Raw genomic sequence first — 26,273 nt, 5'->3', positions numbered from 1 at the left:
TGTTCCATGATTGTGTTAACATCCGGGAAAGAGTGATTTCTACGGTCATTTGAAGCAACTTTTCCCTTAGCGAAAATGCAATCCGCCGCTTTGTTCGCGAGTTATTACGAGCACGTGCGTTGAGGGTGTTCAGTATTAATTACCGAGACTCGCATCTCACTGTACTGACGCACCTATGTCATTTCATTCGCATGATTAGTACATTACATTATATATACTACACGATTTCTTACTTCTTCTTCTTCTTACTTTTTGTATCGTTATATTTATTTATTTTTATTCCACTGGTACGACGGCTATGAGGCGTTGAGGGTGTTCAGTATTAATTACCGAGACTCGCATCTCACTGTACTGACGCACCTATGTCATTTCATTCGCATGATTAGTACATTACATTATATATACTACACGATTTCTTACTTCTTCTTCTTCTTACTTTTTGTATCGTTATATATTTTTATTTATTTTTATTCCACTGGTCTGACGGCTATGCAGAATCCTCTTTTTACCTCTCATATTTATAATGGAGACGTTCGTTGCCTATATAGACGAATAGAATTACTTATATTATTTATATTATTATCATTATTATAAGATTGAGACTCGATGCTCGAACGCTCTCTATCCGTCCGTCTAAATACTTTGCAGATCTTCGCCACTTGCGCCACTTTTTACGTTCCCCTGCTCGTCATTCTATTCCTGTACTGGAGGATATTCCAAGCGGCACGAAAGCGGATCCGAAAGAGACCGGGGACCATCGTGCAACCACCCCGTGAGAGAAGAGGCATCCTCAGACTCGTCACAAGAAGGTTCCGCTACCCACAGCTATGAATAGACGCGCGTTAGGAGACTCGTTAGCGGAGCACCTTAACCCACCCTCCCGGCCCCATTCAGAATTTCTGCGAAGCTGATTCTTTTAATTACGCGGCGGAATTGAATAGCGCGCCACACTCGTTTACCCTCGCTGAATCCCTCGGATGCCCTGGAACTGTTTAATGCTCTAACAATTACTTAAGGGCGGACACCGTGCCCTGCCGGGTTCAGAAAAATCGGCTTCCTCTTATTTTTCTCGACGTTTCGAACGCGTACGATATTTTTTCGGCGACCGAAGGTAACGTTAAAATAACCTCGATTTTATCAGGGAGATAATGTTATCTTGAAACTTCTTTTATATTTCTTCCGAAGCAATATACTGGATTCGTTTTAAATTTTTACTCGATCCACTTCTATTTTTATAACAAATTTTATTTTATTAAGACATTCTGCATAGAATATTCTATATTACAGCCTACGATTTTGTCTCGATACGTCGAGCATTTAATTTTTTACAAGCACCCGAAGTTAAAGTTCTAGATAAAAACAGCTGTCTTTGAAATTCCCGAGAAACCATGCTCTGCATTCTCAATAATAGTTCACTAGCGAACAAAATTTGTTCAATCTAGATTTATTTAATTTAGTCCCAGCGCTTGCTCCGTCCTCGAACCCCGAATGTTCCGATCGATCGCGTTGCTTTTATTCCTGAAACAGAGAAAGATTCGAATTGTTTAGAGAACCTGAAAAATTAGTATGAACAAGCATGATTGAGCCGATGAAAATTGCAGGCCGAGAGAGGAGTCGACGGCGTTCACCATCACGAGATCGACGCCGGATCACTCGTCGATCTCGCCGGAGAAATCGTCGTCGAACAACGGGGCGAACACGACGACGCAGTCGACGACGGTGACGCCGACGACAGTATCGACGACCACGACCACGGTGGTGAACCCGTCGAGCAGCCATTCGACGTCCAGCAGAAGGACACGGGAAACGATGGAGTCGAAGCGCGAGCGGAAAGCGGCGAAAACGCTCGCGATAATAACCGGCGCGTTCGTGGCCTGCTGGCTGCCTTTCTTCTTGGTCACGTTGCTGAGAGCGATCTGCGCGGCCTGCGAGCCCCCCGAGCTCATAGCCAGCGTATTCCTCTGGCTGGGATACTTCAACAGCACCCTGAACCCGGTCATCTACACGGTGTTCTCGCCGGAGTTCAGACAAGCGTTCAAGAGGATGCTGTGCGGCAGTTCCAGGATAATTCGCTAGCAGTGGATTTAAAAAGTGTGTGAGAGTGTGCGTGATTGCGACAGAGCGAAAGAGATAGATAGATAGAGAGAGAGAGAGAGAGAGAGAAAGAGTTAGAGGACTCGAGAGTCCCGTGTACATACAGTTATACTACTTCCTTCTCCTTCGGATAGCGTTCAACTAGCATGCCACGTACTTAGGCATGCCTTAGAGAGTCCGTAGACATTTTTCCTTGGATGTTGCCGTTGAGGCGACCGGGCTCGCGACGTTCCGCCGACGAGAACGACGACCGGAAGATCCAGGAACAACCGATCCATCTCCGCGAGGTTGTTCCAGAAAGAGAGAGAGTTTCTGGTCGACAGCGCTCGTCGAGCACGCCGCGAGCCGATTTTTCAATGCTCGATGCCTCGAGGCGACTGTTTCTATGATAGAACTTATCCTATGAAAGTTCTCTTTGAGATAGCTGCATTCTCTAACACGTCTATGATAATATTAATAATAACGTGCACCGACGAGTTGTCCGCCGTGCTTCCGGGCAATTAATTAGTCAGCCGTTAGCCACGGACGAGGATACGAGCTAACCGGAAGCAAAACGATAAGAGACGAGCAAGACACGACGAACATCATTCGCGACCCTTTCAGTATCTTTCTCGCAGGCTAAATAGTTTTTTAACGAATCCATTCGAACGAGCGTCCGCGGATCACTCGTCGGCGCGGAGAAAACGCGTTCCGTTTGAAACTCTGAAACGAAACGCTGAATGTTCCGGGCGGAAATGATCGAGACCGGGGAAACTGCTTCATCCTCCCGCGACTCGGGCCCGCCCGGACACGTATGTATGTAATTTACACGCGGAACTATGTACAGACTCGTTAACGAACCCAAACTCATTTCCTCCGTTGATGTTCGCGAGACCGAACCGAGCGACTTTCGTTCGACGATTAAATAATAGGGTTAGACGTCGGCGACGGTAACGCCGATTCCTCTTCGTCGAAGGTGGCGACCATCATCGATCGATCCCACGCGGCGGTCTTGGCGACGTTTTGCTCTTCTTCTCTTCTTCTGTCAGGGGACAGTATCGTTTCACTGTAAATAGCCTGGTCATTTAGATAGCAAGAACTGCCGAAAGTGACAGCGAGACTTTGCGTGACAACGACGAGCGCCAGCTTTCTGCTAGTCGATTCACGGCTCTCTCGACCGATTTAATCGTTCAGCGGGTAACATTTATATGCGATTGATAAATTAATATCTGCGGTCTAAATGTTCGACGATGATAGGCTGTGCGATAGGCTGATCGTTGAGAAATTAAAGGAAACGATACTATTATTATTGGTGTTACTGTTGTTATTATTATCGGTATTGATATTATTATTATTACTATTATTATTATTATTATTATTATTATTATTATTATTATTATTATTATTGTTGCTACTGTTATTATTATCGATATTATCATTGCGGAAAATTGAAAGGGCGTCGTAAGTTAAATAAATTTAATTAAATTGAACGGAAGAACTAAACGAAAAATTGAACGAAATTGGAGGATTGACGGTGACGGAGAGATAAGGAACTAGGAAACGAACTCGTCTTCCCAAGAGTCAACAGGTTAATAGTGCAAGGTAAAATAATTGCCGAGTAGATCGAGCCCAGGTTCCGTGTCCGCAGGATCGTGCGATCGCAAGGAGATTTATTTTCCTAACGCGATCGAAGGCTCGCTCTCGAATTCGCCCTCGACGGAGCAAAGCGTTGCCAAAACGTCGCGCGTCACAGCGAGTAGAGGCAGGCCCATCGACATCGTTTGTAAATCAACCAGATGATTGTGTATCGACGATCGTCCGATAACGCCTTACTATATACGAAATACATCCTATACTACCCCGAATAGTCATGCGAGTTTCGCCGTTTTGTCAGCTAACTTTACGACGAGATAAAGAGATAAGGAGAGAGAGAGAGGGAGAGAGAGAAAGAGAGAAAGTGAGTGAAAGAAAGAGAGGGAGTGAGAGAGGGGGAGAGAAAGCGAACGGAAAAGCGAGAAGAAAAAGGAGAAAAAATATTAAGGCGACGAAGAAGCGAAAAATAAATAACTAAATGGCAGTAGCGCGACGGCAACGCAGTTGTCCAGCGATTTACCTAGTTTAAGGCTGCGCCCCAATTTCGATGATGCATATTAAAGGTATGGCGACGATGTACGTTCTAAACGAGGCGGGAATGACGGGAGAGGCGGGTGAAACGGGCGAACGATCGAAGAAGAATAGACGGGAAAGGGAAAAAAGTTTACAACGATGCTTCGTATGTATATTACTTTGCAATCACTGATGTAAATAAACGCAACAGTTTCAAAACGGTCGGCCGATTCCAACGGCCGGCGTCAACTTGATATTTTGTGCTTTGTTTCCCCCATGAAGACTTTTTCTGTTCATCAACCCGTTGCCTCGTGCTTCACGCCGTGAATCCCGGCCGACGTTCTTTCCAGTTTGCGGCACGTCAACGTCGAATTATTTTACGATCGGTTTGCGCCGGGCTACGGGCTCGCGGCTGCTGAAAAACCTGCCGGCTGTAGGAACGCTCGGATGGAGAGAGAGAGACAGACGGTATCAATCGCGAAATCTTCGTTTCGGAGTGCTGACGGTCTATAATTAACGCTGTCAGAAAATTCGATATCGTACAATGGCGTACGGTCCACGGTTAATAATAGGCGCAACACGATGGCTAGACAAGCGTCCATTATGCTGAATGAAAGATGGCTATGCAAACTGCGGCTGGGACACGTTACACCGTTGACATTTGCGAAAATACCCGATTCACTGGCCGGGAAACGTCGATAACGTTGTTTGTAATTACCTCCCATCGGCGTTCATGAGTCAACATGCAAATAAATAAGGACAAGCGTGGCGAATGGATAAGGACCTAGCGAATGATCCCGAAAATCCATGAAGTCGTGGTTTAACAGTACTTTATACGGTAGCATTTGCATTTTCTTTTTCTTCTGGAAAAATTAAATCGACGATTTCAAAGCGTAAGTAGTTGGCATTGAACGGAACTACTCTTTTCTTTGTTCGAACGAAGTACAACTTTGCAGATCTCTCCGATGCACAAAAAATTTTTTCCTAGAACGAAAGTAAAGTGGTTTCAAAGAGGAAAGTCTCCTCTTTCCAACGAGCTAAAAAATATTGATCTACCATTTTTTGGTGCCATTCTGTAGCCATTTGAATCGATAGTGGACCGCCTTCTGGGGACCCGAAACGAGACAGCAAAATTAGTCGATGTTTGACAAACTTCAAAGGCCTATAACTTTGTTGAAAATGATCGTATCGCGATGATTTTTATCTCGTTTTGAAAAGCAGAGTCTATGTTTTGAGAATATTTTTGTTATTTTGGTCTGAGATCGCTGAGATCTTTGCAGTAGCACTTTTTCTAGTAGTACTTTCTTCTTGCCAAAAATTCAACTTTGCCGACCTTTGGGAAACGCAATAAATTTTGTTCGCGAATGAAACTAATATCACCTTGAAGCGTAAAGTTTCCTCTTTCTAACGAGCCCAAAACCTTTGAGCTACGAATTTTTGACGCTATTTAATGACTGATTGAATCAAAAGTGTACCGAATGAGTTCAGGACTAATCTCCTTACTTTCCCCCACCACTCTGCAAATTAGTTCAGCCGATTCCGCAGGTGCGCCACTTTAGCTGCTCGGCGGGAACCGGCACTGGAAACCATAATTAAAAGTCGTGTGACCTGTGCGAACGTAACTTTGAGGTCGTGAGTGTAAACATAATTTAAAAATGATTAAAGAATATTTGCTAGAAAATCACCGGGAACAGCTGGATGAAATCCTAGACGAACCCGATGTCGATGTCTTCTACTCTATCCACGTAAAGTAAGTACTCTTAGCATATTATCACCATCGAAGAACGGTCCAAATTCGAACGTTATTACTTTGCAGCTTTGTGTCATTGTTTGAAACTGATATCAATGTGGCACAGAAAATTTTACAATATCCTAGGTATTATTTGCCTCTGTGCGACGACGACATGATAAAAGTTCAGGAGGAAATTGCAAAAGCAGAACAAATTGTAAAACGAAAAGTAATTACAGCATGTTTTAATCATTGAAAGAGTACAGATGTTTTGATGGGTTTTTGTGAGACACGGATGGACTGCACCGTGTTACTAAATTATTTCCATCAAACTTTTGTACTAATTCAATAATTTATAATCTATTCGTTTTATCTTACCTATCCTGAATAGGTTCATGTCAGAGTTACTGCTGTGCCATTCACAGTTGACCAAGGTCAAATTGGGCACCTGGTGTCCATAAGTGGTATTGCGGTGAGAGTGTCGCAACCAGCAGTATTAAAAACTGTACAAAAGTATAACTGCAAGAAGTGTAAACACACCACTGTTCTAAAAGTTAGTAGAGTACACTGCAATTCTTGTGCATTATCTTCCAACAACTGGTAATACGCGTAACCCTTGCATTTTAGTACGAATGGGAGACACAATCGTTCCCAGAAACCACAGAATGCGAAGCATGTCATGTACCAAATGTAAAACCACAGGCAAATTTTGATCCAGAAGACTCTTCTGATTGCCAGGAAATAAGACTACAAGTTAGTTATTATATCCAGTTTCAATCTCTATTGCATCTTTTACACACTCTTCGCTAACTTCTAAGTACTTTCGATTAGGAAAAAGGTAAAGTAGACACTAGTAGAACTCTTGCCGAAGAGCTGCAGATCATGTTGCTGGATGATTTGGTAGATAAATGTAGACCCGGAGATAACGTTGAAATCAGGTGAACGATCGCTGCATGTTGTACAAAAATCTCCATGTGGATAACAAGTTGCTACCATAATTAACTGTAATACAATTTTAGCGGTATAATAATAAGAGTCTGGGGTCCTCTGGAAGTCGGTGAACGTTTAGAGGCAACAACCTTAATGCTAGCAAACTCTATCTCGGTGAGACGCAAAGTATCAGAGTCGATCTCGAGTCAGGAGGTGAAAGATGTGTTCCTAAGTTATTGGGAAAAATACCACGACAATCCTCTGCTCGGCAGAGACAATATCATAGCATCGATTTGTCCGCAACTTTATGGAATGTATATCGCGAAGCTAGCATTAGCAGTGGTCCTAGCCGGGGGTGTTCCAAAGACTAACGAGAGCGGTGATTATCCGTCGCATTAACTTTACATTACTTTACGTTACTTTATACTATATTCCGAGTACAAAAGCTCACATTCGTATTCGTACAAAAATAAAGGGACAAGGGTGCGAGGCGAGCCGCATCTTCTTTTGATCGGCGATCCAGGGACTGGCAAGTCCCAGTTGCTTCGTGCAGCGTACCGGTTGGCTATGCGATCGGTGCTAACAACTGGTATCGGATCAACCGCAGCCGGGCTTACGGCAACTGCCATCAGAGTTAGTAATCTCCCACGAAATTCCTCGCCTAAAATAATCATCGGTTTAACATACGAGAAATTCGAGTGTCATCTTGGTAACAATCAACACAAAAATTAACACGTTCGCCGGTGTCCTTCGGCTTCTCGTTAGCACCTTGGGGATTTACAGAGATTCGAAAGAGATGCCGATTTCACGAAGTACCACGTTCGATTTTCCTAATCTCGAGGCACAGTTCCAGCTACCATAGTCTTCGCCTGTGCTAGACGCACCCCCAAGGCGTCAACCCCTTGGGTACAAATTCATTTGAAAAAATTCTTGCGTTTGGAACAGATATAATTTAATTATACGAATTAGACTCGCCATCCGCGTAATCTAGGCAAAACAACAAGTGCTTGAGACAAGTTTCGTTCGTCAAAAATGTGCCCAAGGGGTTAAATAACAACAGAGTACAGTAACACCTCTTCCGAGCCGTCTAAATCTTAGCATCTTCTCGGATGCTGTTCTCGAGCGAAGTGTTACCCTACTCGAGAGACGACGAAGGATTCTAACAGAGCGAACGTGTCGAAAGCAACAAGATAAGATACTTAAGTACAAGCAGGACTCGGACGGCTGGCATTTGGAAGCTGGAGCGTTGGTGTTAGCCGACGGCGGTGTCTGCTGCGTGGACGAGTTCACGACAATGAGCACCCAAGACAGAACCTCTGTTCACGAGGCGATGGAGCAGCAAACGATATCCATTGCGAAAGCTGGGTTAGTCAGCACGCTGAACTCTAGATGCTCGGTGATCGCGGCGATCAACCCGAGCGGCGGCCAGTTCGACGAGGATCAAGAATGGGAGACGAAGCTTGGCGATCCACTCTTGTCGAGATTCGATCTGATATTGTTGTTGAAGGACAACAGGAACGAGGAATGGGACAGGCTGACGTCCGGCCACATTCTGAAAGCGGCTTGCGAGACCGGAGAGGAGTCGGCGCAAATGTAATTAAAGAACCGCTGCTCGGGATCGTCGTCGTCGTCTTTCTTGATTCTAATCGAGCTTCGTTTCGCCAGAGACTCGAACAATCATATCGAATTGCTAAAGTCCGAGGGTATATGGAAGGAGGAGTCCTTGCGGGAGTATTTGTCTCACGTACACTCGTTGCAACCGGAAATCACTAAGGAGGCGGAGCTGGTGCTCAGAGCCACTTATCTCTATCACAGAGCTCGGCCAGAAAGAAGGGAGGAACGGACAACGGTGCGATTACTCGATAGCCTTATCAGGTATCACGATCTGATCGTCGATTATCTCCTTTGTCGCACGATAAATGATTTCTTTGTACTGGTGTCGGCGAATCGGCTCTTTGTGCGCGCTCGGTGCTATCTTAGCTCGGCTTTGCTCGCTTAAACAGGTACAAATGCGATTACAAATGTTCCTCAGACTGGCCGAAGGTCACGCGAAGCTGATGTACAAATCGAAAATCGAACTGATGGACGCCGTATTCGTGGTGAAGCTGATCGGTACCGGAAGCTCGAACGAGGTCGATCCCGGCTGCTCGTTTCCGGATGATCCAATGGCGGCGTACCGAGCCGAAGGTATAACATAATTCACGTCGATTACTCTAACAAGCTGGCTCGCGGCGAGAGACGAAGATCGATAGGCGTTAAACGTTCTGATTACAGGTGAAACAATACTGAGAACCATCGGACTGGAACGATTGTCGAATTTATTGTGAGATCGCCGCGGCGGTAACGTTTCCAACGGAAGAGAGAATGCCGCGCGTTCTGTGTAAACTAAAATCATTTTTATTAGTTCGTTCTTTCTATACTGCTTACATAAGTACAAATATACCAGCGTATTTATAAAATTTAAACAACCTTCGTCACGTACGTTCCTCTCGTAACCGTGTATTTCGTACGAGAACGAATTTCTCACCTCGTTTCGACCGCGTGACGCAACAAACATGCTGATTACCAGGAATCATCGGCTCGATGAATTTCTTTTTAACCCATTGTCTCGCGTGCAAAATGAAAGAAAAAATAGATCTCGGCGCGGCGGATTCCGTTCGATTCGAGTCACGGTTGAACAAAAGGCTCTTGAACCGACCACAACGGTATTTTCCCATTCTTGGAACGCATCCGAGTTTGGACTTGAGACGATCAGATACAACCGGTTAATGTAACAGCAACGATCTAACCCAACGTTTCCGTAGTCTATAAATAAGTCATCGTTCGTTAATAAACGATCAAACATGCGACGGATGGTGGACACATACGAGAGATAGAGAGAGAGAGAGTGAGAGAGAGATGGAGAGAGCGAGAGATAGTGTCCGTTAGACTTTGACAGAACGTTCTCCCCGAGGACGATCCAAATAACACCTCGATAAAGAAAAATATGCATATATTTATATATATCTTATATATGCATATACGTATAAGATATACATACGTATATATGTATATGTATATAATATATTACACATTGCAAGGAGTGTTTCCACAGGACGTATATCGGTGGGAGAGAAGATTAAAGAGGACACCGACGTTTCAGTATAATTCATCATTAAATTAACGATTAATCGGTCAACAATGTCGGAACAATTAAACTCTACACTCGTGGACACGGCTGTTCGAGTTATTTTGATTTTCAGCAAGAACCGAGGGGGTGCGTATTCCCGTTCGAGAATCGCTCGCGCGATCGTCGTAGCATCGTGAACAGGTGCCACTAAAATACAAAAGCTAGCAATTATATGTATATATAATACGTATATAAGAAGCGATTAACATAAAAGAACGGTGATATGAATGATTAATAGACACGCAGTCCTTATGGTAGACGAATTGTCGATTGTCTCGCGACACGGTGAATGAAAAAAAAAAACGAAACAAGGAAAGAAACAATAATACACTCGTCTCGTAGATTAGACACACACGCACACGCGGCCACACGTAAAATACACACCCATCCACCCAGCCACAACCCACACACACATACACACGGACACTGCCTGTTAATCGGATCTGAAATACTGTGTTACGAAACGAAACGAAACGAAAAGAGCAGTAAAGGCGTTAATGCGGGCAAGCGGTCGTCCGCGGATTACGCGCGCGTTAAGGAATTTTGCTCAATAAATTACGCGGCTCGACATTTCCATTTCCTTTCTCGTTTTGATCGCGACCCGACGAAGAAAGCATGCACAGTTATGGTTTCTAGAAACGCGAACGAAAACGGTGCTACAGCGTCCCGATCTCAATAATAGAATTATGTATTCCCGCGGGACCGTTCGAAAGTCTCACGGCAGTGCACGGCTCTCTCTGCGGTCAGGGTACACTAGGTTTTCTCTATCGGTTTTACTGAACGGCAAAAAGACATCAGGATACCTGAAGAGCGTCGCGACTGCATTAATAACGGGGCTGATCGGCAGCGTTCGACATTTGGGCGCGAACAGCAGACGCAGCCATGTTGCTCGCTGCGTTTTGCACGTGCTCGTTGCGCAAGAAAGTCGTGGTGAATTCCTGTTGTGCTTTCGAAACGCTGGCGTCCGACGAACGATAGATACGATGGATCTGCGAAATACACGGATGATTATACGGGTGCTCGAGCAACCCTTGCTAGAAGAGCTAATCCCCCCGTTTGCACCCACAGAAATACTATAATATAATCACGTAATACTATAATATAATACTATAATATAATCATGTAATACTATAATATAATACTATAATATAATATAATCACGTAAAAATATTCATTTTGTTCTACCAGAAACTTAAACTATTTATTCGCGAGGTAGAAGAAAACATAAAATGGGACATTAGAAATAACTGGACTAAATAAAATTTGATAAAAGATCGTATGGATGCAGATTTTATGAAACAGAGATTGTTGATGTCGAAAGTACCATAATTATCAACAGTTTTGTTCAAAGGGTCGAAATTATAAGGGTTAAAATAATGCATAGCTTGATATTCGAAGATTTCGGAGTTTCGAGCATTTAATAAAATTATGAAAATAATTGTGGAAGCTATTAACGCTGGCAGATAATATTCCGAAGCTGGTAATATATAGTTCGAGGAGTAGCAATTTATATTTTTAGAGAAATGAATTTTTGGACTTACCTTAGTCAACAATAGAAGATCGCCGGCTGCAGCGATGGCGAAAGTAAAGGCAACGAAGAGTAGCAGTATGCCGATAAAGATCCCCGAGGGCGACTTATCGAACATCTTAATAGCTGTTATTATACCGCTAAAATTGCGCAAGTTATAGTAAATCTGAATGCAGCGGAATTTATTGATTTTGAAAAAAAAAAGAAGATTGGACGCTTACCAAGTTCCAGCGCCAGGAATGCCTATAGACTGTATCGCTGTTACTATTAATTGAAAGAAGAAGACGACGAAGAATACCATAAAGTTGAACGAACTGTCGTGTCTGAAAGGGGACGATTATTTAATAGAATTTCATTGTGGTAATTTAATTGTTCCCTTTGAACAAGTAAAAGTGCTTACTTGAAGGCTCTGTAAGCCGGTCGGAACCAGCATAGAAACGAGAACGGTGTGAATAGTATAAGGTACAAGATTCCGAGACCGAACATTGAGAATTCTCCGTCTTTTAGCAACAGCACGAATCCACCGATAACGTTCAGCAATAGAACACAGCCATGGACTGTAATCAATATAGAAACGAGAAAATACATGGATTGTGCTTCCAAGAAAATTCGCAATTGTTATGTTACGATTAGTATTTCAATTATTCGAAATTATTATTCCATATTATCTTACACATCCATAATCTGTAGAGTTGTCTGACTGTATTCTGAAAGTCTGAATGAATTTCCACCTCGATGTCTTGATAGAAGCATGGTTGGAAGCAACACTTGTCAGGTAACGGTGGCCAATTCCGCTTTGCTGAAATATTAGGAATTTGTCATTACTATGTAACACAGCTCGGGGAGAATTAATTCAATGTTTAGCATTTATTAATTTGGCTTACGGTAGTAGGCATTTCTCATGTCTTCTTCTGTCCTTGTTTTCCATTCTGGCTCCGGTCTTCGCTGGAGAAATTACCAATGTTTCGCAATGAGCTGTCATCGAATACAAGGATTTAAGGGAACTTACTTCTAAAGGAGGAGATATGTTGCTCCCTAGTGCTGCATTGACGGCCTGCTGGGGTGTACGCGCGTAGGCAGGTGGTGGAGCCTCCTGGTTAGAAGTTGGAAGCGTAGCAGGCTGTTGGGTCGATCCGAGTCCTCCGTAAATGGGAGGATTCGAGGCACCTCTGACTTGTGCTGTACCTTGTGTTCCTTGTTCCGCGAAGGGATTATAATCCTCCAAGCCTCTACTGACTGGAGTAGAGGTGACAGCTCTCCTAATTGAGGGATCCTGATAGCAAGAAAACAATAGTTATTGCTCGGCAATAAAAGGAACAATGATTAGATAGAAGGGTTGAAAATACACAAAAGAAAATTCTATTTATGGAATAATGAGTCATTGAAAAGAAATGCTGATAGCACAGAAACAAACAAACTGGCAATTGTTAGATCGTATAATGTAATGCTTTCATTAGCAGCTCTATTATGCTCCAAAAAAATTTTCCGTCAGTCATTCCTGGTATAGATAAGGAACGCGCACGTAAATACCGATGCGACCGAAATTCCCAATTGTAATTAATTAATTGATAGCCGAGGCGCGGCGAGCGTGCCGACGGATGCACAGTAATTCAATTACATATACTTAATTTCCATTTGACAGTTCTGCATGCAATATTGAACGTAACATCGAGTTCCTCTGACTCACCGAAAACGGGTCGTTGATGTTCGGCGCCCCGAACGGATTCTCGTCAAAGCCAGACATTGTCGTCGCTGTCCGCCGAGTCTCGCTCCGATATACCGCGTTGAAAATTAACAAGACCTCAACACACTCAAAATAATCTTATCTAAACTTGTCTACACTTGATGATCCATTGCGCTGCGGTTTCATACGGTATCGCCGGCACACTAGCCGCACGGCTTATCAGCCGCGAAAGGAACTGCTGCCACGTCTATAATTAGTCATCTTAGGCTCCTTCCACAACGCCGAGTTCGATATTAAACGTCGTCCCCAACGTGACGTGAAACGGCGCACGGAATTGTCCAGAGAAATTCGTTTCGGAGCTGATTCGACGATGTTTCCGTTCGGCGAAATTTCGCTCGACGATATTTCATTCGGCGAAGCCAGAGAACCGAGGGACTTTAAATACCGGCGATTTAAACGGGCCCAACCTTCGTCGGACCGATGAGTCATGGATGCAGAATGCACAGGTAGACGCCTCGCTTTGATGTGCCGCCGCGCCCCGTTCGCTACCTTACCGCCGCTGTTCGCATCAGCGACGAATGATTTCACAAGCACAGAATTTTTCTGCATCGAAATCGCTGGTTTTTACCTCTACCTTCTTCGTTCCTTTTTCTTTTGTTGTTCCGTGCATAGCCCGACAAAAATTCACACAGATTTTCTGCACGCTGCAGCTATTTTCTGCTGCAATTACGATGCGCGTGATGCAATTTCCAGGATAACGATGCACGCGAACGAAGTGCATCAACTTGTAGATCACGATTTGACGATGAACGATGAAGATGATAGAATTCCAGTCTGTGACTTGAGTACGGATGAATGGAATTTATCGACTGCATAGCAGAATCGATAAATGCGATTTGATAAGTTCGAATTAAGTTTTTTAGTATTCTGTGAGATTTAATCGATCGATCTGCAGCGTTAGTCTTCGCAGAAAGAAGTTGCAATGTGAAAAGACAGGGAGCAAATATCGTTGCTCGCGTTCTCTGCAAGAATTTCGCAGAATTGAACGAATTGAACGCAGAATTGCTGCATTCGAGTGCAACCGAATTAGCAAGAAAGTTCCAATATTCTTTCACCTATGCGACTCCGATAAAATCACAGTTATCACACGTACGAGTACAACTTCTGCTGCAAGTATCTTGCCGATTTACATTTGCATCTTCGATCCTCGCAAGAAGTTACAGCGCGAATGGAACAGAAGCAAATATTATTGATCGTTCTCTGCAAGAATTTCGCAGAATTGAACGAATTGAACGCAGAATTGCTGCATTTGAGTGCAACCGCATTAGCAAGAAAGTTCCAACATACTTTCACCGATGCGACTCCGATAAAATCACAGTTATTACATATACGAATACAACTTCTGCTGCAAGTATCTTGCCGATTTACATTTGCATCTTCGATCCTCGCAAGAAGTTACAGCGCGAATGGAACCGTAGCAAATATTATTGATCGTTTGCTGCGCGTCGGTCTTCGCGATGGAAAAACGTAAAGAAAAGTCGCAAAAGCTATTGATCGTTTCGCGAAGCAATTATTCGTACGCGCGATCTTCGTGCCGTTGTTAGATATCTATGACAACAGGGAGGGTAGAACGCCGAAGTAGAACCCTCTTTATCAAAGCGGCACGATCTTCGACCCTGAACCGAACAAAATTCCGCTTTCATTTTACTTAGAGGCGCTTCGTTTTCGTCCGCGGTTGTCGTTGTTATCCGAAAATCGTGCGCCTTGTCCGTAAAACGGAATAATTTGCTGGTCGAAACATAGTTTAGGGATGGTTCTGCTTAACGCCGAGGGTCGACGTGTTGCGATCGGGGCGGAATGGGACGGAAGCGGTCCCGTAGTCAGTGAACCTGACGCAGGCGCAATCACGGTGATAGAACAATAGATAAAGTAGTGTAATCGTATCGGGAGTAGCAGTCGCTATGCGCTTACCCCAGTACGCAAAGTGCTTTTTCGCATTGATCATCACGATCTGCCGCGCGTTCCTCAATAAAGAGAACCGTCTGAAGAAAGTTCTGCTGGATTTATCGAACGCGATCGATCGGGAGCGCCGGGGGTGGGATTCGGGGGAGATTTAAAATCCGACGGCGATGAGATGGATGGGAAGCGCGTGACGATTCTCATACACGTAAGTGCGCTACCAGGTTGTTGCGAACCGGTTCGAAATTATCGGAACCACCGGCGAATGTAAACCGGCAAATTTTCGGCGAACAAGTCGCGCCGTGGATCGATCGTGGAAATGTCGCGGGGATCGCGGAGGGATCGCTAGGCGTTCGACGGAGCCATTGAAATGCGATTGAACGATTGCAGAATGGATGTCACATCGCTGGTGCCGGCCGGTGTTCTCGCGGGCCAAGTGGATCTGTTCGATGTCCAGGCCGGTTACAATAAATTCTCGGAGAACTTGCGGAAGTACACGCCGCCGGCCATACAGTGCGCGATCTTCTGCGGCGGATCCAGGTGCAAGTATGAGAACCCGAGAGCATGGCAGCCGGTGCACATGGCGATACAGAACATCTTTTCGCATTGGTAAGGCTCCCGCTGAAATCTCCGCAAACCCTGTCCGCGTCCTTCGAATGACTAAAAATTGAAAAGGAACAAGAGAGTCGAGAGTCGAGTCATAAAAATTAAAAAGTCAAGCCTGCCCGCGAATAGCTCGCTGTCTCCTTCGTCGAATCCTGAAATCAACGACCTCGGACGTTCCTCGGAAAATCGGCTCGAAATTCTTCTCGAAGATTCTTCCACTCTCGCGAATTAATAAAATTGCTGTTCTTTCTCGCGCGAGGACTATTGTCTGGTACAACGACGATAATAAATAAATAAATAAGTCACAGAACGTTCGATTCGATTCTAATTGCTCGACTTAATCGATTCTAATCGCGGGACGATTCGCTTCGAATGGACGAAATTAAACTCAATCCCGCGTGACGGAATATATAACATTGTTAAATACATGTATGTAATGGCGTGGGATCAGTTCGCCGGCATCGATTTTCCGCCGAAATTTTCCGCTATTAAATGCAGAATGACGTAAGTTCGGCTCGTCCCGATCGTTTCTTCTCCTCTTCCTTTTTTCCCGTGCCACGACGAACCGAGGTGGATACGGTTGTAAGGGTTGTTCGTTCCTCAGGGTGACGGACGACGTTCTCGCGATGGCGCGGCCGAACACCGGGCAAATGATCAAAAAAGATATAATTGCGCAGTTTCAAGGGTGGAGCATAAAAACCATAATAAACCTGCAAACGCCGGGAGAACATGCGAGCTGCGGCGGCCCGCTCGAGCCCAGCGGTTTCACTTACGATCCCAACGTCTTCATGAAAAATGGCAGTAGGTATTTATTCGGGCATTGTTGCCTTTCGACGATGTCGACAAAGATCCTCGGACGCTCGGCGAATAGAAGAGCGGAAGAAGAACAATCTCAGGGCTGCAGTCATGGTCGAGTCTTGTTTCGAAGATCGTCTTAGATTCGTTCGCAAGAAACAGTAAATTCTCCTTAATTGATGCTCAACTTGGAGACAAAAATCGATAATTTAGGAAAAGGAGAGGTACGATTATTCCCAAATTGTCAATTTTTGTGTACGAGCTGAGCGTCAATTGGGGAGAAATTACTGAAATTCTGAAGAATCTTAAATTACTGAATCATGCAATATCAAATTACTGAGAGAATTAATTTAGGTGGCGCCTTAACGCTAGATTTACGGAGCTCTAAAAGCAGCTGTTTTGTAACAGTTTATAGAAATAACAATAGGAGATTCATCCTGATTTTTAACGAGTGTTATTGTAATATAAACACACGTATTGAATAAATGAATATAATAAATGAATAAATTCTATCTTTATGATCTGAAATTCTAGTGTTAATCTACTGTCTATATAGTGATAAGACCATGCTGAAGACGATCTTATAAATGGATGAGTTAGAATGATAGTGACATAAGTCACATATTTCTGAAAATGTTGACTCATGTACTAATATGTAATTTTATTCATACCAAAATGTTAAAACAACCAAGTGAAGTAAATTGTATAGTTACTACAATATATCTTAACCCTAAATTATGTTAACAACAAATTTGGTCAGTGAACAATACACGTGTTAGTAAACAATAACACTCCGTGTTTCTCGGATAAGACTCGACCATGAATTACGGTCATTAGACTATAAGTATGGTATTCGAGCTCTCTTCACCCCCTCGATACCAGTCTAGCAAAATAAACCAGAAAACGACGGCGGACTTGATCGACTTGTCACCCTTCCGTGGCCCAGTTTCGCGCGATTCCGTTGAAATAAAGCAGCAATTGAATTTCTCCGCGGCGCGATACCCTTTTCCGGTGTATTTTTATCCCCCTCCAATCCCCGTTCTCGCAGCTTCGCATTCATTGGCGTCGACTGTTCCTCCCCTCGCGGATTAACAACTGGCAGAGCCCCGGTCGTAAATAGAACGTCGATGGGAAATGATAGAAAGCTTCATATCGGCGGCGCGTTAGGATAGCAGCTGCTTAAGAATGGAATCGAGTCGATCGACGGGGGGTGGTTTGTCCTTGCGAGCCGGTCGAACCGGAACCTGCTCGTCGAATCGAAACATGCTCGCGGGCGGAACATGCAATGCAGCAAAGTCAGTCTCTGCGTATCCACGAAACGAAAGTTTTCTGATGGTCGCGGACTTAGCAACCGCGCGCGTGCTGTCTCCTCCACCCCGAGAAAGCTTCCCTCAAGGTCTCTCTGAACAGCACACCCTACCACGGATCTGTTGCAGTTTACTATTACAATTTCGCGTTGAAGGACTACGGGGACGCGACCATGGGCAAGCTTCTGGACATGGTCAAGGTCGTGGCATTCGGGGTGCAGGAAGGAAGAGTAGCGATCCACTGTCACGCTGGTAAATCGATCTTTTTTCACCGACCCAATCCGTGCCAGCGTTTCCCAGGAATGCTAGATTATCTTTCGAAAGCGGTCGCGCGAATCCTGTGCAACTGTTTCGCCGAAGCTACGGTCGAGCTTTCTGCACAGGGTGCCCGAGGGTGCCAGAGTTCGGCATTGTACGAATAATATTTTATTCGAGTAATGTTTCGAATAAAATTTTATTCGAATAATGATTCGAATAAATTCTTTGAGTAAAGTTTTATTCGAATAAATTCTTCGAACAAAGTTTTATTCGACTATCGTTTCGAATAAATTCTTTGAGTAAAGTTCTATTCGAATAATGCCTCGAATAAATTCTTTGAACAAAGTTCTATTCGAATAATGACTCGAATAAATTCTTCGAATAGAATTTTATTCGACTATCGTTTCGAATAAATTCACCGAATAAAATAGTATTCGACTATCGTTCCGGATAAATTCTTTGAGCAATACATCGCATAAAGCTTTATCCGAATAACGCAACGAATAAATTGCACGGATAAAATTGCGCTCGTCGTTCGAATAAAACGCGGCCGACTCCGGCACCGGTGCACTCGCTTAATCGAAGCGACGGGTTCCGGCTAATTATCAAAGGTCTCGCACCGGGTGCATCCTTATCAGCAATTTGTAACCTTTAAACGTATCGATCTAAGGGCTTCGCGCGTACCCCGGCCGCGAGACCGGTGCTTTTGGCGCATTGCGTGTCACGGAGTCGAGCCGGTGCATCGGGATTTTTGCATTCGCTATGCATAAGCTCCCTTGAACTTTCCGAGGGAACCGGGCAAAAATCGTGGCGATGCAAATCAGCGTAGCGGCACTATCGACGGCCGACGGGGATTACAATGCCTTTTCGGTTAGGCCGCGATCGACCGTCGCCCCCTCCCTTTTTTCTTTTCTTTTATTAATCGACATTTAATACTCGCGTCCATGGTCGGTCAATCGGATCGACGCGGGGCCGCGTGTTCGGCAGTCGTAAACACGGCCGGGTTCAATTCCTCGCGGTGGATTTATGTGCACGAAAAATAGATAAAGTCGGATAAGGAATTGGGGCGTAACTGCGGTTCTATTTACGAGTGGCGGTGCCCGGGAACCGGGAAACAGGGAAGTTGGAAAACGTAGCCGCGATTCAGAAAACCGCAGAGATCACGGCGATAGTGCGCACGCACGCGACAGGTTCAGAAACCCGAGCGCGATACGCTCGACTCGATTATGTCGATCGATCGGTTATCCAAGAGGTCCCCGTGCATACTCGGCATTCACAAAGATTACATTTCCCTCGGGGCTTTACCACCCCTGGCAGTAAGTATTTCGCCAGACGCGATGCTATCAAATTAATTTGAAGAAAAAAAACAGAAACGAGATTGTGGCCGAAGGCACGCGAACGTCAAATCGACGGACATTGGTCATCTTCCGTTGTTTTACCAATGGGAAACGAGGAAGATTCGTGTCCGTGTTTCGAACTGGAAAAACAAGGAAAGACGAGCAACGGTCGTCGATTTGACGCTCTCGCGTCTCCAGCCTTTTAAAATGCTACAAATATAAAAACTCTTGATAACTTTTCATTGGACAGATATCGAATAAATAGAATATTTGAAATTCAGATCTTAATTCATATTCTTGAAGAACACGGTGTGCAAGAAAAGCGATGCTCGGTGACAAGCATTTGGCCAAGCGAGATCCTGAGAAAAAGTACAGTAATGTCTCCCTAACTGACGCTCAGATTGTGCACAAAAATGGACAATTTGGGAATAAGAGATACGATTATTCGAGCCTTGCAGCTCGTTTTTATAGTTGTCGACGATTCGTGACTATAAAAATGAACCGCAAGGATCGAGAACAATCGCATCTCCTCCCCCAAAATTGTCCATTTTTGTGGACAATCTCAATTAGAGAGACATTACTGTACATTCGGTTTGCGCAGAGGCGAACAATAATTTCCTTTACATTCGCGGTATCCAATATTTTCGTGCATTTTCACGTGTGCATGCAACGAATGCCGGTGCTTAATTATAAAACATTTTCCATTTTATTGATGGAACTTTGCCCCGCGGTAATTTGGCCCGGCGAATCGCGCGGACCGAACGAGGCGGATCAACCGTACCGAGCTCCGCGGAATGATTTACGCGGGTCGTTTCGGCCGAGCATGAAACAGCGACGTTTATCGCGAGGAATGTATGACTGGAATTCCGCGCGGAACGAAATTCCCGGCGGCGGATCGTCGCGCGACGATTTAATCTCGTTCCGAAAGTTCCGCGCGCGCCTCGCGTGCGCCTAACTCGGGATTAGGCTGCGGCAGAACGGACGGGTGTTAGCCCGGGCCAAACGTCCGCGAATGAAATACGCGGCGCGATGTCGTCGAGCGCGGTTATGCTGGCCGGATACCTCATAACTCTTGCTGGTTCCGGTAGTTCGTCGGCGACGATTGCCGCATCCGGTTCCGATTCACTGGCACGTAATTTGCTGCTGGAATTAGCGGCGGTCAGTGGCCGTAAATAACGCGGGAACGAATACGGAGCTGCTTCAATTAACGCTGGAACTACCAAAACCGGTCGAAACGACTGGTTCCTGATTTTTCCATTCATAATTCCTGATGTTGCAAAAATCTTTCTGTGAGAAATTTTCAGGTATAAACTTCCTTAATCGACCGATTTGAAATAACCGTACAAAGAGTTTGAATAAATATAATCTTGTCATTGCTATGAACGAATAGCAGAGGCACCGATTCCGCGCGATTATTCGGACAGTCGTTGACATACGGGTGCCCGCACGCGTCTACAGGGTATCCCAAAAATATCTCGCAATCCGGAAATGGCGGGTTCCTCAGATCATTTGAAGCAACTTCTTCCTTTACAAAAATGTTCTCCGAGGCACCGTTAACGAGTTATTAACGAAAAACAGTGACCAATAAGAATCGAGTACGGTTGACGCGAGGCGGCCCAGCCAACCAGCGCACGAAGCCCAGTACCGCTCATTGGCTCGGTCGCCTCGCACCAGCCGAGCTCGCCTCTCATTGGTCACTGTTTTTCGTTGATAACTCGTTAACGGTGCCACGGAGAAAATTTTTGTAAAGGAAAAAGTTGCTTCAAATGACCTGAGGAACCCGCCACTTTCGGATTGCGAGACATTTCTGGGACACCCTGTATTATCTCTCAAACGAATCACCCAATGGCCCGAACCACTCCGCAGAGAGCTAATCAACCCTAAACTGTAGTAAACGTCGAAATACCTCAGAAGTCAGTTGGAATAGCGAGAGTGGAGCTGTTAGGTCAGTTTCTTTATTGGGAATCGACGATTCGCGATTATAGAGCCGGAAATACTGTGCTCCGACGAATCACAGACTGTCCGAGGGCGGAGGGAAAATTCTCGTGCTGCGGAAATCTTCGATTCCGCAGGCGAAGCGCGCGGTGTAGTTCGGGTCTGAAGAAAATTTCCATCGGGATCTCGATCGTTCGTGCGTACGGCTCGCGGCACGTGAATAAAGATCCCAAGGAGCGATCTATTAGCGAGCGCAGTCCCACTTCTCCTTGATCCCTTCTTTCACCCGTTTGGTTTGATTAACGACAGAGACGTCGCTTGACGAAGAAAAATTGCTCTTTCAGGCCTAGGCAGAACCGGCGTTCTGATCGCGTGCTACCTTATTTACAGTCTACGTGTGCGAGCGAACGACGCCATCAGGTTCGTTCGCATGAAACGGCCGTCCGCGATACAGACACGGGGACAGATACTCTGTATCCAGGAATTCGAGCATTTCGTTCTTCCTCAGATGATAGTGTTCCCTTTGAGCAGCGGCATAGGCGACCGCAAGCCATGCAGCCTCCAGTCGCATCTCAAGAGGCAGCACAACGTTCTGCACGGATACGAGCAGCGCACCTTCAAACACATTCCGAAGGTTCGATTTCCGTTTCGCACTCGACCCGTGAATCCGATTGGACGATGGTATCGCTGCGATCTTGTGCGAAATTATATTCAAATCGAGCGATTGTTTTCATTGTTGTCTGCTTTTTAATTACAGTAAATTCTCACCAAATTTTTCTTCAGCTTCTGAACAAAAATGGATAATTTCAACTATCGTAAAAACTAGGTGCACGGCTCGATTAATCGTACCTCCTCTTCCCAAACTGTCCATTTTTGTTTAGAAGTTGAAGGAAAATTAGAGATGCACTCTCTCGGGTGCAAAGGATTGCCAGAGTTCGCGGAACAACTTTAATCTCTCGCATTTGACTGCCCCTTTTACGAATTTCCTTGGACAATGAAATCCGTAGGCAGTGCAATGTTGTGCAAAAATTTGATTAAACAGAGCAACTTGTATCTCCGTTTTGTAATGCCGTTTTATATTTGATCAGTGTGCTACTTATTCCTTCATGAATACGAGCGCGAAGCACATCGGCTTTTCCATCAAAATGTCATTTTGTATTTTATCGATTCGCTGTTTATTCCTTCATGAATAATTGCGTTCGGAACCCGAAGGAGTTACTCGATTTTAACGAATCGACGTTTCCCGGTCGAACTTTCGCAGAACAATTCTAATTTCCTGCGTTGAACTGTCTCCTCGCGATCCTGATTAGACGATTCGAATCGCGGCGATCTGATAGAAAATTCTCTTCGAGGAAAGTCTCTGCGTGCAACGAATTGACATTTCCAACTTAGACGGTAGTTTCGCCCACTCGGGAACAATGATCGATAACGAGGATTGATTCCGTTGACACTTGTGCGAACGATTCTCCAGATCGTCTTCACAATTTGCGAGCGAATCCTGCAGCTTTGCGACTGCAAGGAGGACAACTCGCCCTGCGAGATCAAGTTCGAGGTGTCCAGCTCGTCGTTCGCCCAAAAGTTCATTTCCCACGTGTTGGAGAGACTGCGGAACAGCAAGGGGAACATCAGGCACTCCTACTCGTGGGCCGAGTCCCTCGCCGATTCGTCCATCGACTGCTCCAGTAAGAAGAGAAACTAACGGCGTTAGGCCTATCAGAACGAGCAATCAATTCGCGATAATTATTCAGGTTCGGCGAAGGCCTGTGCCAGCGGCAGTCAAGCGTCTTCTCGGGACACGGCAGACGACATCGGTCGGTTGAGCGACGTGTTCTGCACCTCTCCGGACACTCCATCGTGCGACTCCACGTATCCAGGTGACTTCGTCCTAGAAGTCGAGTTCTTCTAGAAGAAGAGAAATCCGACCGCCGGTCGGAAGGTTCGAATTAACGGGTTGCTTGTTGAAGGTCTGGACGACAACTGCGTGGACGACGTCCTCGGCGATGGGATTCACTGTCAGGACCTCATAGACAACGACTGTTACAAGGAGATCCAGTCGCACATGGACCTGAAGGCTGCCGCTCAGAACGCAGCTTTCGAACGTGTCAGCACCGAGGAGGCGATCAGAGCTCTGATCAGAGACAACGCTACCTTGCCCGATAAGACGAAGAAGCGATTGTTGGACTACCAGGTGACACGCTAACCCCGAACAAGACGTTCATCTCCTAGCGTAGACGCTTAAAAGTTCGAAGAGGCTGTTCGAAGATGGCTGTTTGGGATCGACAGGGTGCCCCAAAAATGTCTCGCAGTCCGAAAGTGGCGAGTTCCTCAGGTCATTTGAAGCAACTTTTTCCTTTACAAAAATTTTCTTCGAGGCACCGTTAACGAGTTACGAACAGTGACCAATGAGAGGCGAGCTCGGCTGGCGCGAGGCGATCGAGCCAATGAGCGGAACTAGGCTTCGTGCGCTGGTTGGCTGGGCCGCCTCGCGTCAGCCGTGCTCGATTCTTATTGGTCACTGTTTTTCGTTAATAACTCGTTAACGGTGTCTCGGAGAACATTTTTGTAAAGGAAGAAGTTGCTTCGAATGATCCGGGGAACCCGCCATTCCCGGATTGCGAGACATTCTTGGGACACCCTGTATATTTTCAGGCGGATCTGAATCATAGATCCACAGCCTGGCAGAGGCTGCAATTGGAGACCGACTTGGACGTGCTCTCGGGGCTGCTGTTCGACTGGCTGGAGACTTTGAAGAGGCCTCTGCTCGACATAGATAGCCTGAGTTTCGTCGTGGTATGGGGCTCCAAGCCGCAACGATGCCTCGAGAAGCTGTCCCCCTGCAACAGATACGTGTTGGAGTATCTGCTACGGTTCGTCACCCGGCTGAGACCGATGACCGCTGAGAGCCAGAGCCTGATCACGAAACGGTTCATGGCCAGCCTCACGCAGCAGAGCATCTGGATCAAAAGTTCCTTTTATCCTTCCAGTAAATACGAGATCTATTGTAATCTGCGTAACCGGTTGCCGGGACAGGTTGTTACGCGGTTCCGACGGCTGGTCGTTGGTCGAAGCGGAGAGGCTAAACGGATGATCAAATGCCTCGCGAACTGTCACGGCATGTTATGAATATCCATATCTGGTTGTTGCATATTTGATTAGGATCTTCTGCATAACTGTCACACGTCGACGTTGGCAGCGCACGACACGCGGGGCGATCGCCAGAAATATCGATTCACCGGACACATTGTGTCGTTCTATTAATATTATCGACAGTCGTGGACGGTGTACGTCGCGTCCCGACCCCACGTGAAATCTGTCTCGTAGCCCGTTTCCATTTCGCTTATTATTTATCTGTCGAGTCGCGTAACGAACCGAGGGACCTCTGGTTGCAGATCGAAATTTCCATAAGCTACGCCGGGGCACCGCGGCGAAGCTGAACGAGTTTTTCGTCAGGCTGATGAACCTGATCGAGGAGGTGAACACGCAGGAAATGGAGAGACCCACGTGGACGTCGAAATGGGAACTGGTGTCCAGCCAGTTGGGCCAAATCGACGGGCCGGAGGACGACGAACCACCGACTTGAGTCGACCAGGTGTCGTCGAAACAACGGGATGATGTATTGTTTGCGTTGATATATTGGCATTTCGTTCTCGAGAGTCGTAGAATTATCAGTTGCGAACGGCAGTTGCGACTCGAGGTTTTTATTTTTTACAACGGTCGCAGATTCTCTCGTTCGGATGCTGTATATTCCAAGCTATAACATGAGCAAATAAAAAAAAGAAGTATTTTAGTAGTAACGAGCGTGTGTGGTTCCGGTAACAGTGTCTTTTTTATTACCTGCGTGACGAGTGTCACAGAGCACGAATAGATTATAGATTGGACATAGAAATAGACCTGTTGTGCTATTGTTGCCGAGATTAGATTACTTCTAGCACGTCGTTCCAATTATTTTTCAAATCGCTACATCAAAGTGCAGTCGTTTGGGATAATTGAGTATAACTGTGTAAGGCGCGGTTAGGATAACTTTTCGTATACCGCAGCCAATTTAAGTTATCTCGAATTGAAGGTATTCGAAGTTATCTCGAATGTGGCATCGGTTCGGAGACACCGACGTCGCTAAAAATCAGAGGATTTCTCGCGCCATCTGTCAAATTCAACAGTCGGTTGGAGAACTACGTAACACTGCAGCAGAGATATTTTGTTTTTATTTTACAGTCTTGCCGCGGTTCTAAAAATACAATGCTGCAACGTGAGCACGAGACTTTCCAGCTCGTCGAATCGTCGAGGCAAAGTTTCTGGCCGAAAATTCGTTAATAAATTCATTAATAATTCTTTCATTGATGAATTTATGGCTTCTTAATGTTGTATAAAAATAACTGATAGAATCAAAAATATATATATGGAGTAATTTTTGGAGTATTAAAATAACATAACAACGACAAAATAACATTATTTCGGTAATTATAAAATCGTGAAATATGGATAAGGTATACGGAATACTCGATTCTGAATAAGAAGCTTTCTCTGAAATATCAGATTTAGGATAACTTTTTGACTAATCGTGTTTACCATCCGTAGCAAAATGCTGAAACTTGTAGCCGTCGGAGAAGTTTCAGCATATCGCCACGTATGGCGGCCCCATTTGGCCAAAAAGTTATCGCAACTGCACCTTGCACAGCCTATACTCGATTATCCGAAACGAATGTACTTTTTAATACAGTTAGATTGAGATTTGTAAATCATTTCTTGTAGAACAGCAACCGACACTTATTTCTGACATGTGGTCAAAGCATTTAGTACTCGATTATTTGAATCGGGAAGAACTGTCCGACGAATATGGAAGTCTCAAGGAAAGAATGA

At 45.2% G+C, this 26,273-nt stretch overlaps 3 protein-coding genes across 8 annotated transcripts in view; 2 read left to right on the top strand and 1 right to left on the bottom strand.

Moving 5' to 3' along the window:
• Positions 1–4,433, top strand: part of 5-HT1 (serotonin receptor) — a 229,628-nt gene extending 225,195 nt beyond the window's left edge. Inside the window, exons 7-8 of the mRNA XM_076521087.1 lie at positions 649–809; positions 1,602–4,433. Of these exons, the coding sequence (XP_076377202.1) occupies positions 649–809; positions 1,602–2,076 (636 nt within the window). The 3' untranslated portion in view covers positions 2,077–4,433. The remainder of the gene's footprint in view (positions 1–648; positions 810–1,601) is intronic.
• A 1,317-nt stretch (positions 4,434–5,750) lies between these two features.
• Positions 5,751–25,210, top strand: LOC117218854 (DNA helicase MCM9). 3 transcript variants are annotated; one of them, XM_076521086.1, is made up of 11 exons: positions 5,751–5,929; positions 5,996–6,137; positions 6,300–6,461; positions 6,536–6,661; positions 6,740–6,846; positions 6,928–7,217; positions 7,314–7,471; positions 8,052–8,431; positions 8,504–8,713; positions 8,871–9,025; positions 9,113–9,306. In XM_076521086.1, exons 1-11 carry the CDS (start codon positions 5,835–5,837, stop codon positions 9,163–9,165), a joined length of 1,878 nt encoding a protein of 625 aa, XP_076377201.1. In that variant the 5' UTR covers positions 5,751–5,834; the 3' UTR covers positions 9,166–9,306. The 3 variants fall into 3 exon arrangements, with proteins under 3 accessions (XP_076377201.1, XP_076377199.1, XP_076377200.1); XM_076521084.1 differs by lacking the exons at positions 5,996–6,137; positions 6,300–6,461; positions 6,536–6,661; ... (5 more) ...; positions 8,871–9,025; positions 9,113–9,306 and adding exons at positions 15,569–15,787; positions 16,389–16,585; positions 18,016–18,138; ... (4 more) ...; positions 24,066–24,399; positions 24,806–25,210 and having other exon boundaries at positions 5,767–5,929; XM_076521085.1 differs by lacking the exons at positions 5,751–5,929; positions 5,996–6,137; positions 6,300–6,461; ... (6 more) ...; positions 8,871–9,025; positions 9,113–9,306 and adding exons at positions 15,159–15,386; positions 15,569–15,787; positions 16,389–16,585; ... (5 more) ...; positions 24,066–24,399; positions 24,806–25,210.
• Positions 7,222–13,444, bottom strand: Scamp (secretory carrier membrane protein). Of its 4 annotated transcripts, none has more exons than XM_033467548.2 (9): positions 13,223–13,444; positions 12,545–12,808; positions 12,420–12,480; positions 12,209–12,334; positions 11,936–12,092; positions 11,757–11,858; positions 11,549–11,675; positions 10,811–10,996; positions 7,222–7,499 (listed from the first exon to the last, which is right to left on the bottom strand). In XM_033467548.2, the coding sequence occupies exons 1-8, from the start codon at positions 13,277–13,279 to the stop codon at positions 10,832–10,834; spliced, it is 1,059 nt and encodes a 352-aa protein (XP_033323439.2). In that variant the 5' UTR covers positions 13,280–13,444; the 3' UTR covers positions 7,222–7,499; positions 10,811–10,831. The 4 variants fall into 4 exon arrangements, with proteins under 4 accessions (XP_033323439.2, XP_076377205.1, XP_076377204.1 ...); XM_076521090.1 differs by lacking the exon at positions 7,222–7,499 and adding an exon at positions 9,213–9,643; XM_076521089.1 differs by lacking the exon at positions 7,222–7,499 and adding an exon at positions 9,213–10,154 and having other exon boundaries at positions 13,223–13,443.
• Positions 25,211–26,273: the final 1,063 nt, after the last annotated feature.

This window comes from Megalopta genalis, chromosome 4 (genome assembly GCF_051020955.1).
Source record: "Megalopta genalis isolate 19385.01 chromosome 4, iyMegGena1_principal, whole genome shotgun sequence".
Classification (NCBI taxonomy): domain Eukaryota; kingdom Metazoa; phylum Arthropoda; class Insecta; order Hymenoptera; family Halictidae; genus Megalopta; species Megalopta genalis.
This window is presented reverse-complemented; position numbering and strand designations above follow the sequence as displayed.

Coding starts and splice junctions, on each gene's coding strand:
- LOC117218854 (XM_076521084.1), top strand. CDS start 5,835: ATGATTAAAGAATATTTGCTAGAAAATCACCGGGAACAGCTGGATGAA. Junction 16,586..18,015: donor CGTCTTCATGAAAAATGGCA/GTAGGTATTTAT, acceptor GATCTGTTGCAG/TTTACTATTACAATTTCGCG. Junction 24,400..24,805: donor AAGTTCCTTTTATCCTTCCA/GTAAATACGAGA, acceptor CTCTGGTTGCAG/ATCGAAATTTCCATAAGCTA.
- Scamp (XM_033467548.2), bottom strand. CDS start 13,279: ATGTCTGGCTTTGACGAGAATCCGTTCGGGGCGCCGAACATCAACGAC. Junction 11,676..11,756: donor ATTCCTGGCGCTGGAACTTG/GTAAGCGTCCAA, acceptor GCGCAATTTTAG/CGGTATAATAACAGCTATTA. Junction 10,997..11,548: donor ATCTTCTATTGTTGACTAAG/GTAAGTCCAAAA, acceptor TGTATTTCGCAG/ATCCATCGTATCTATCGTTC.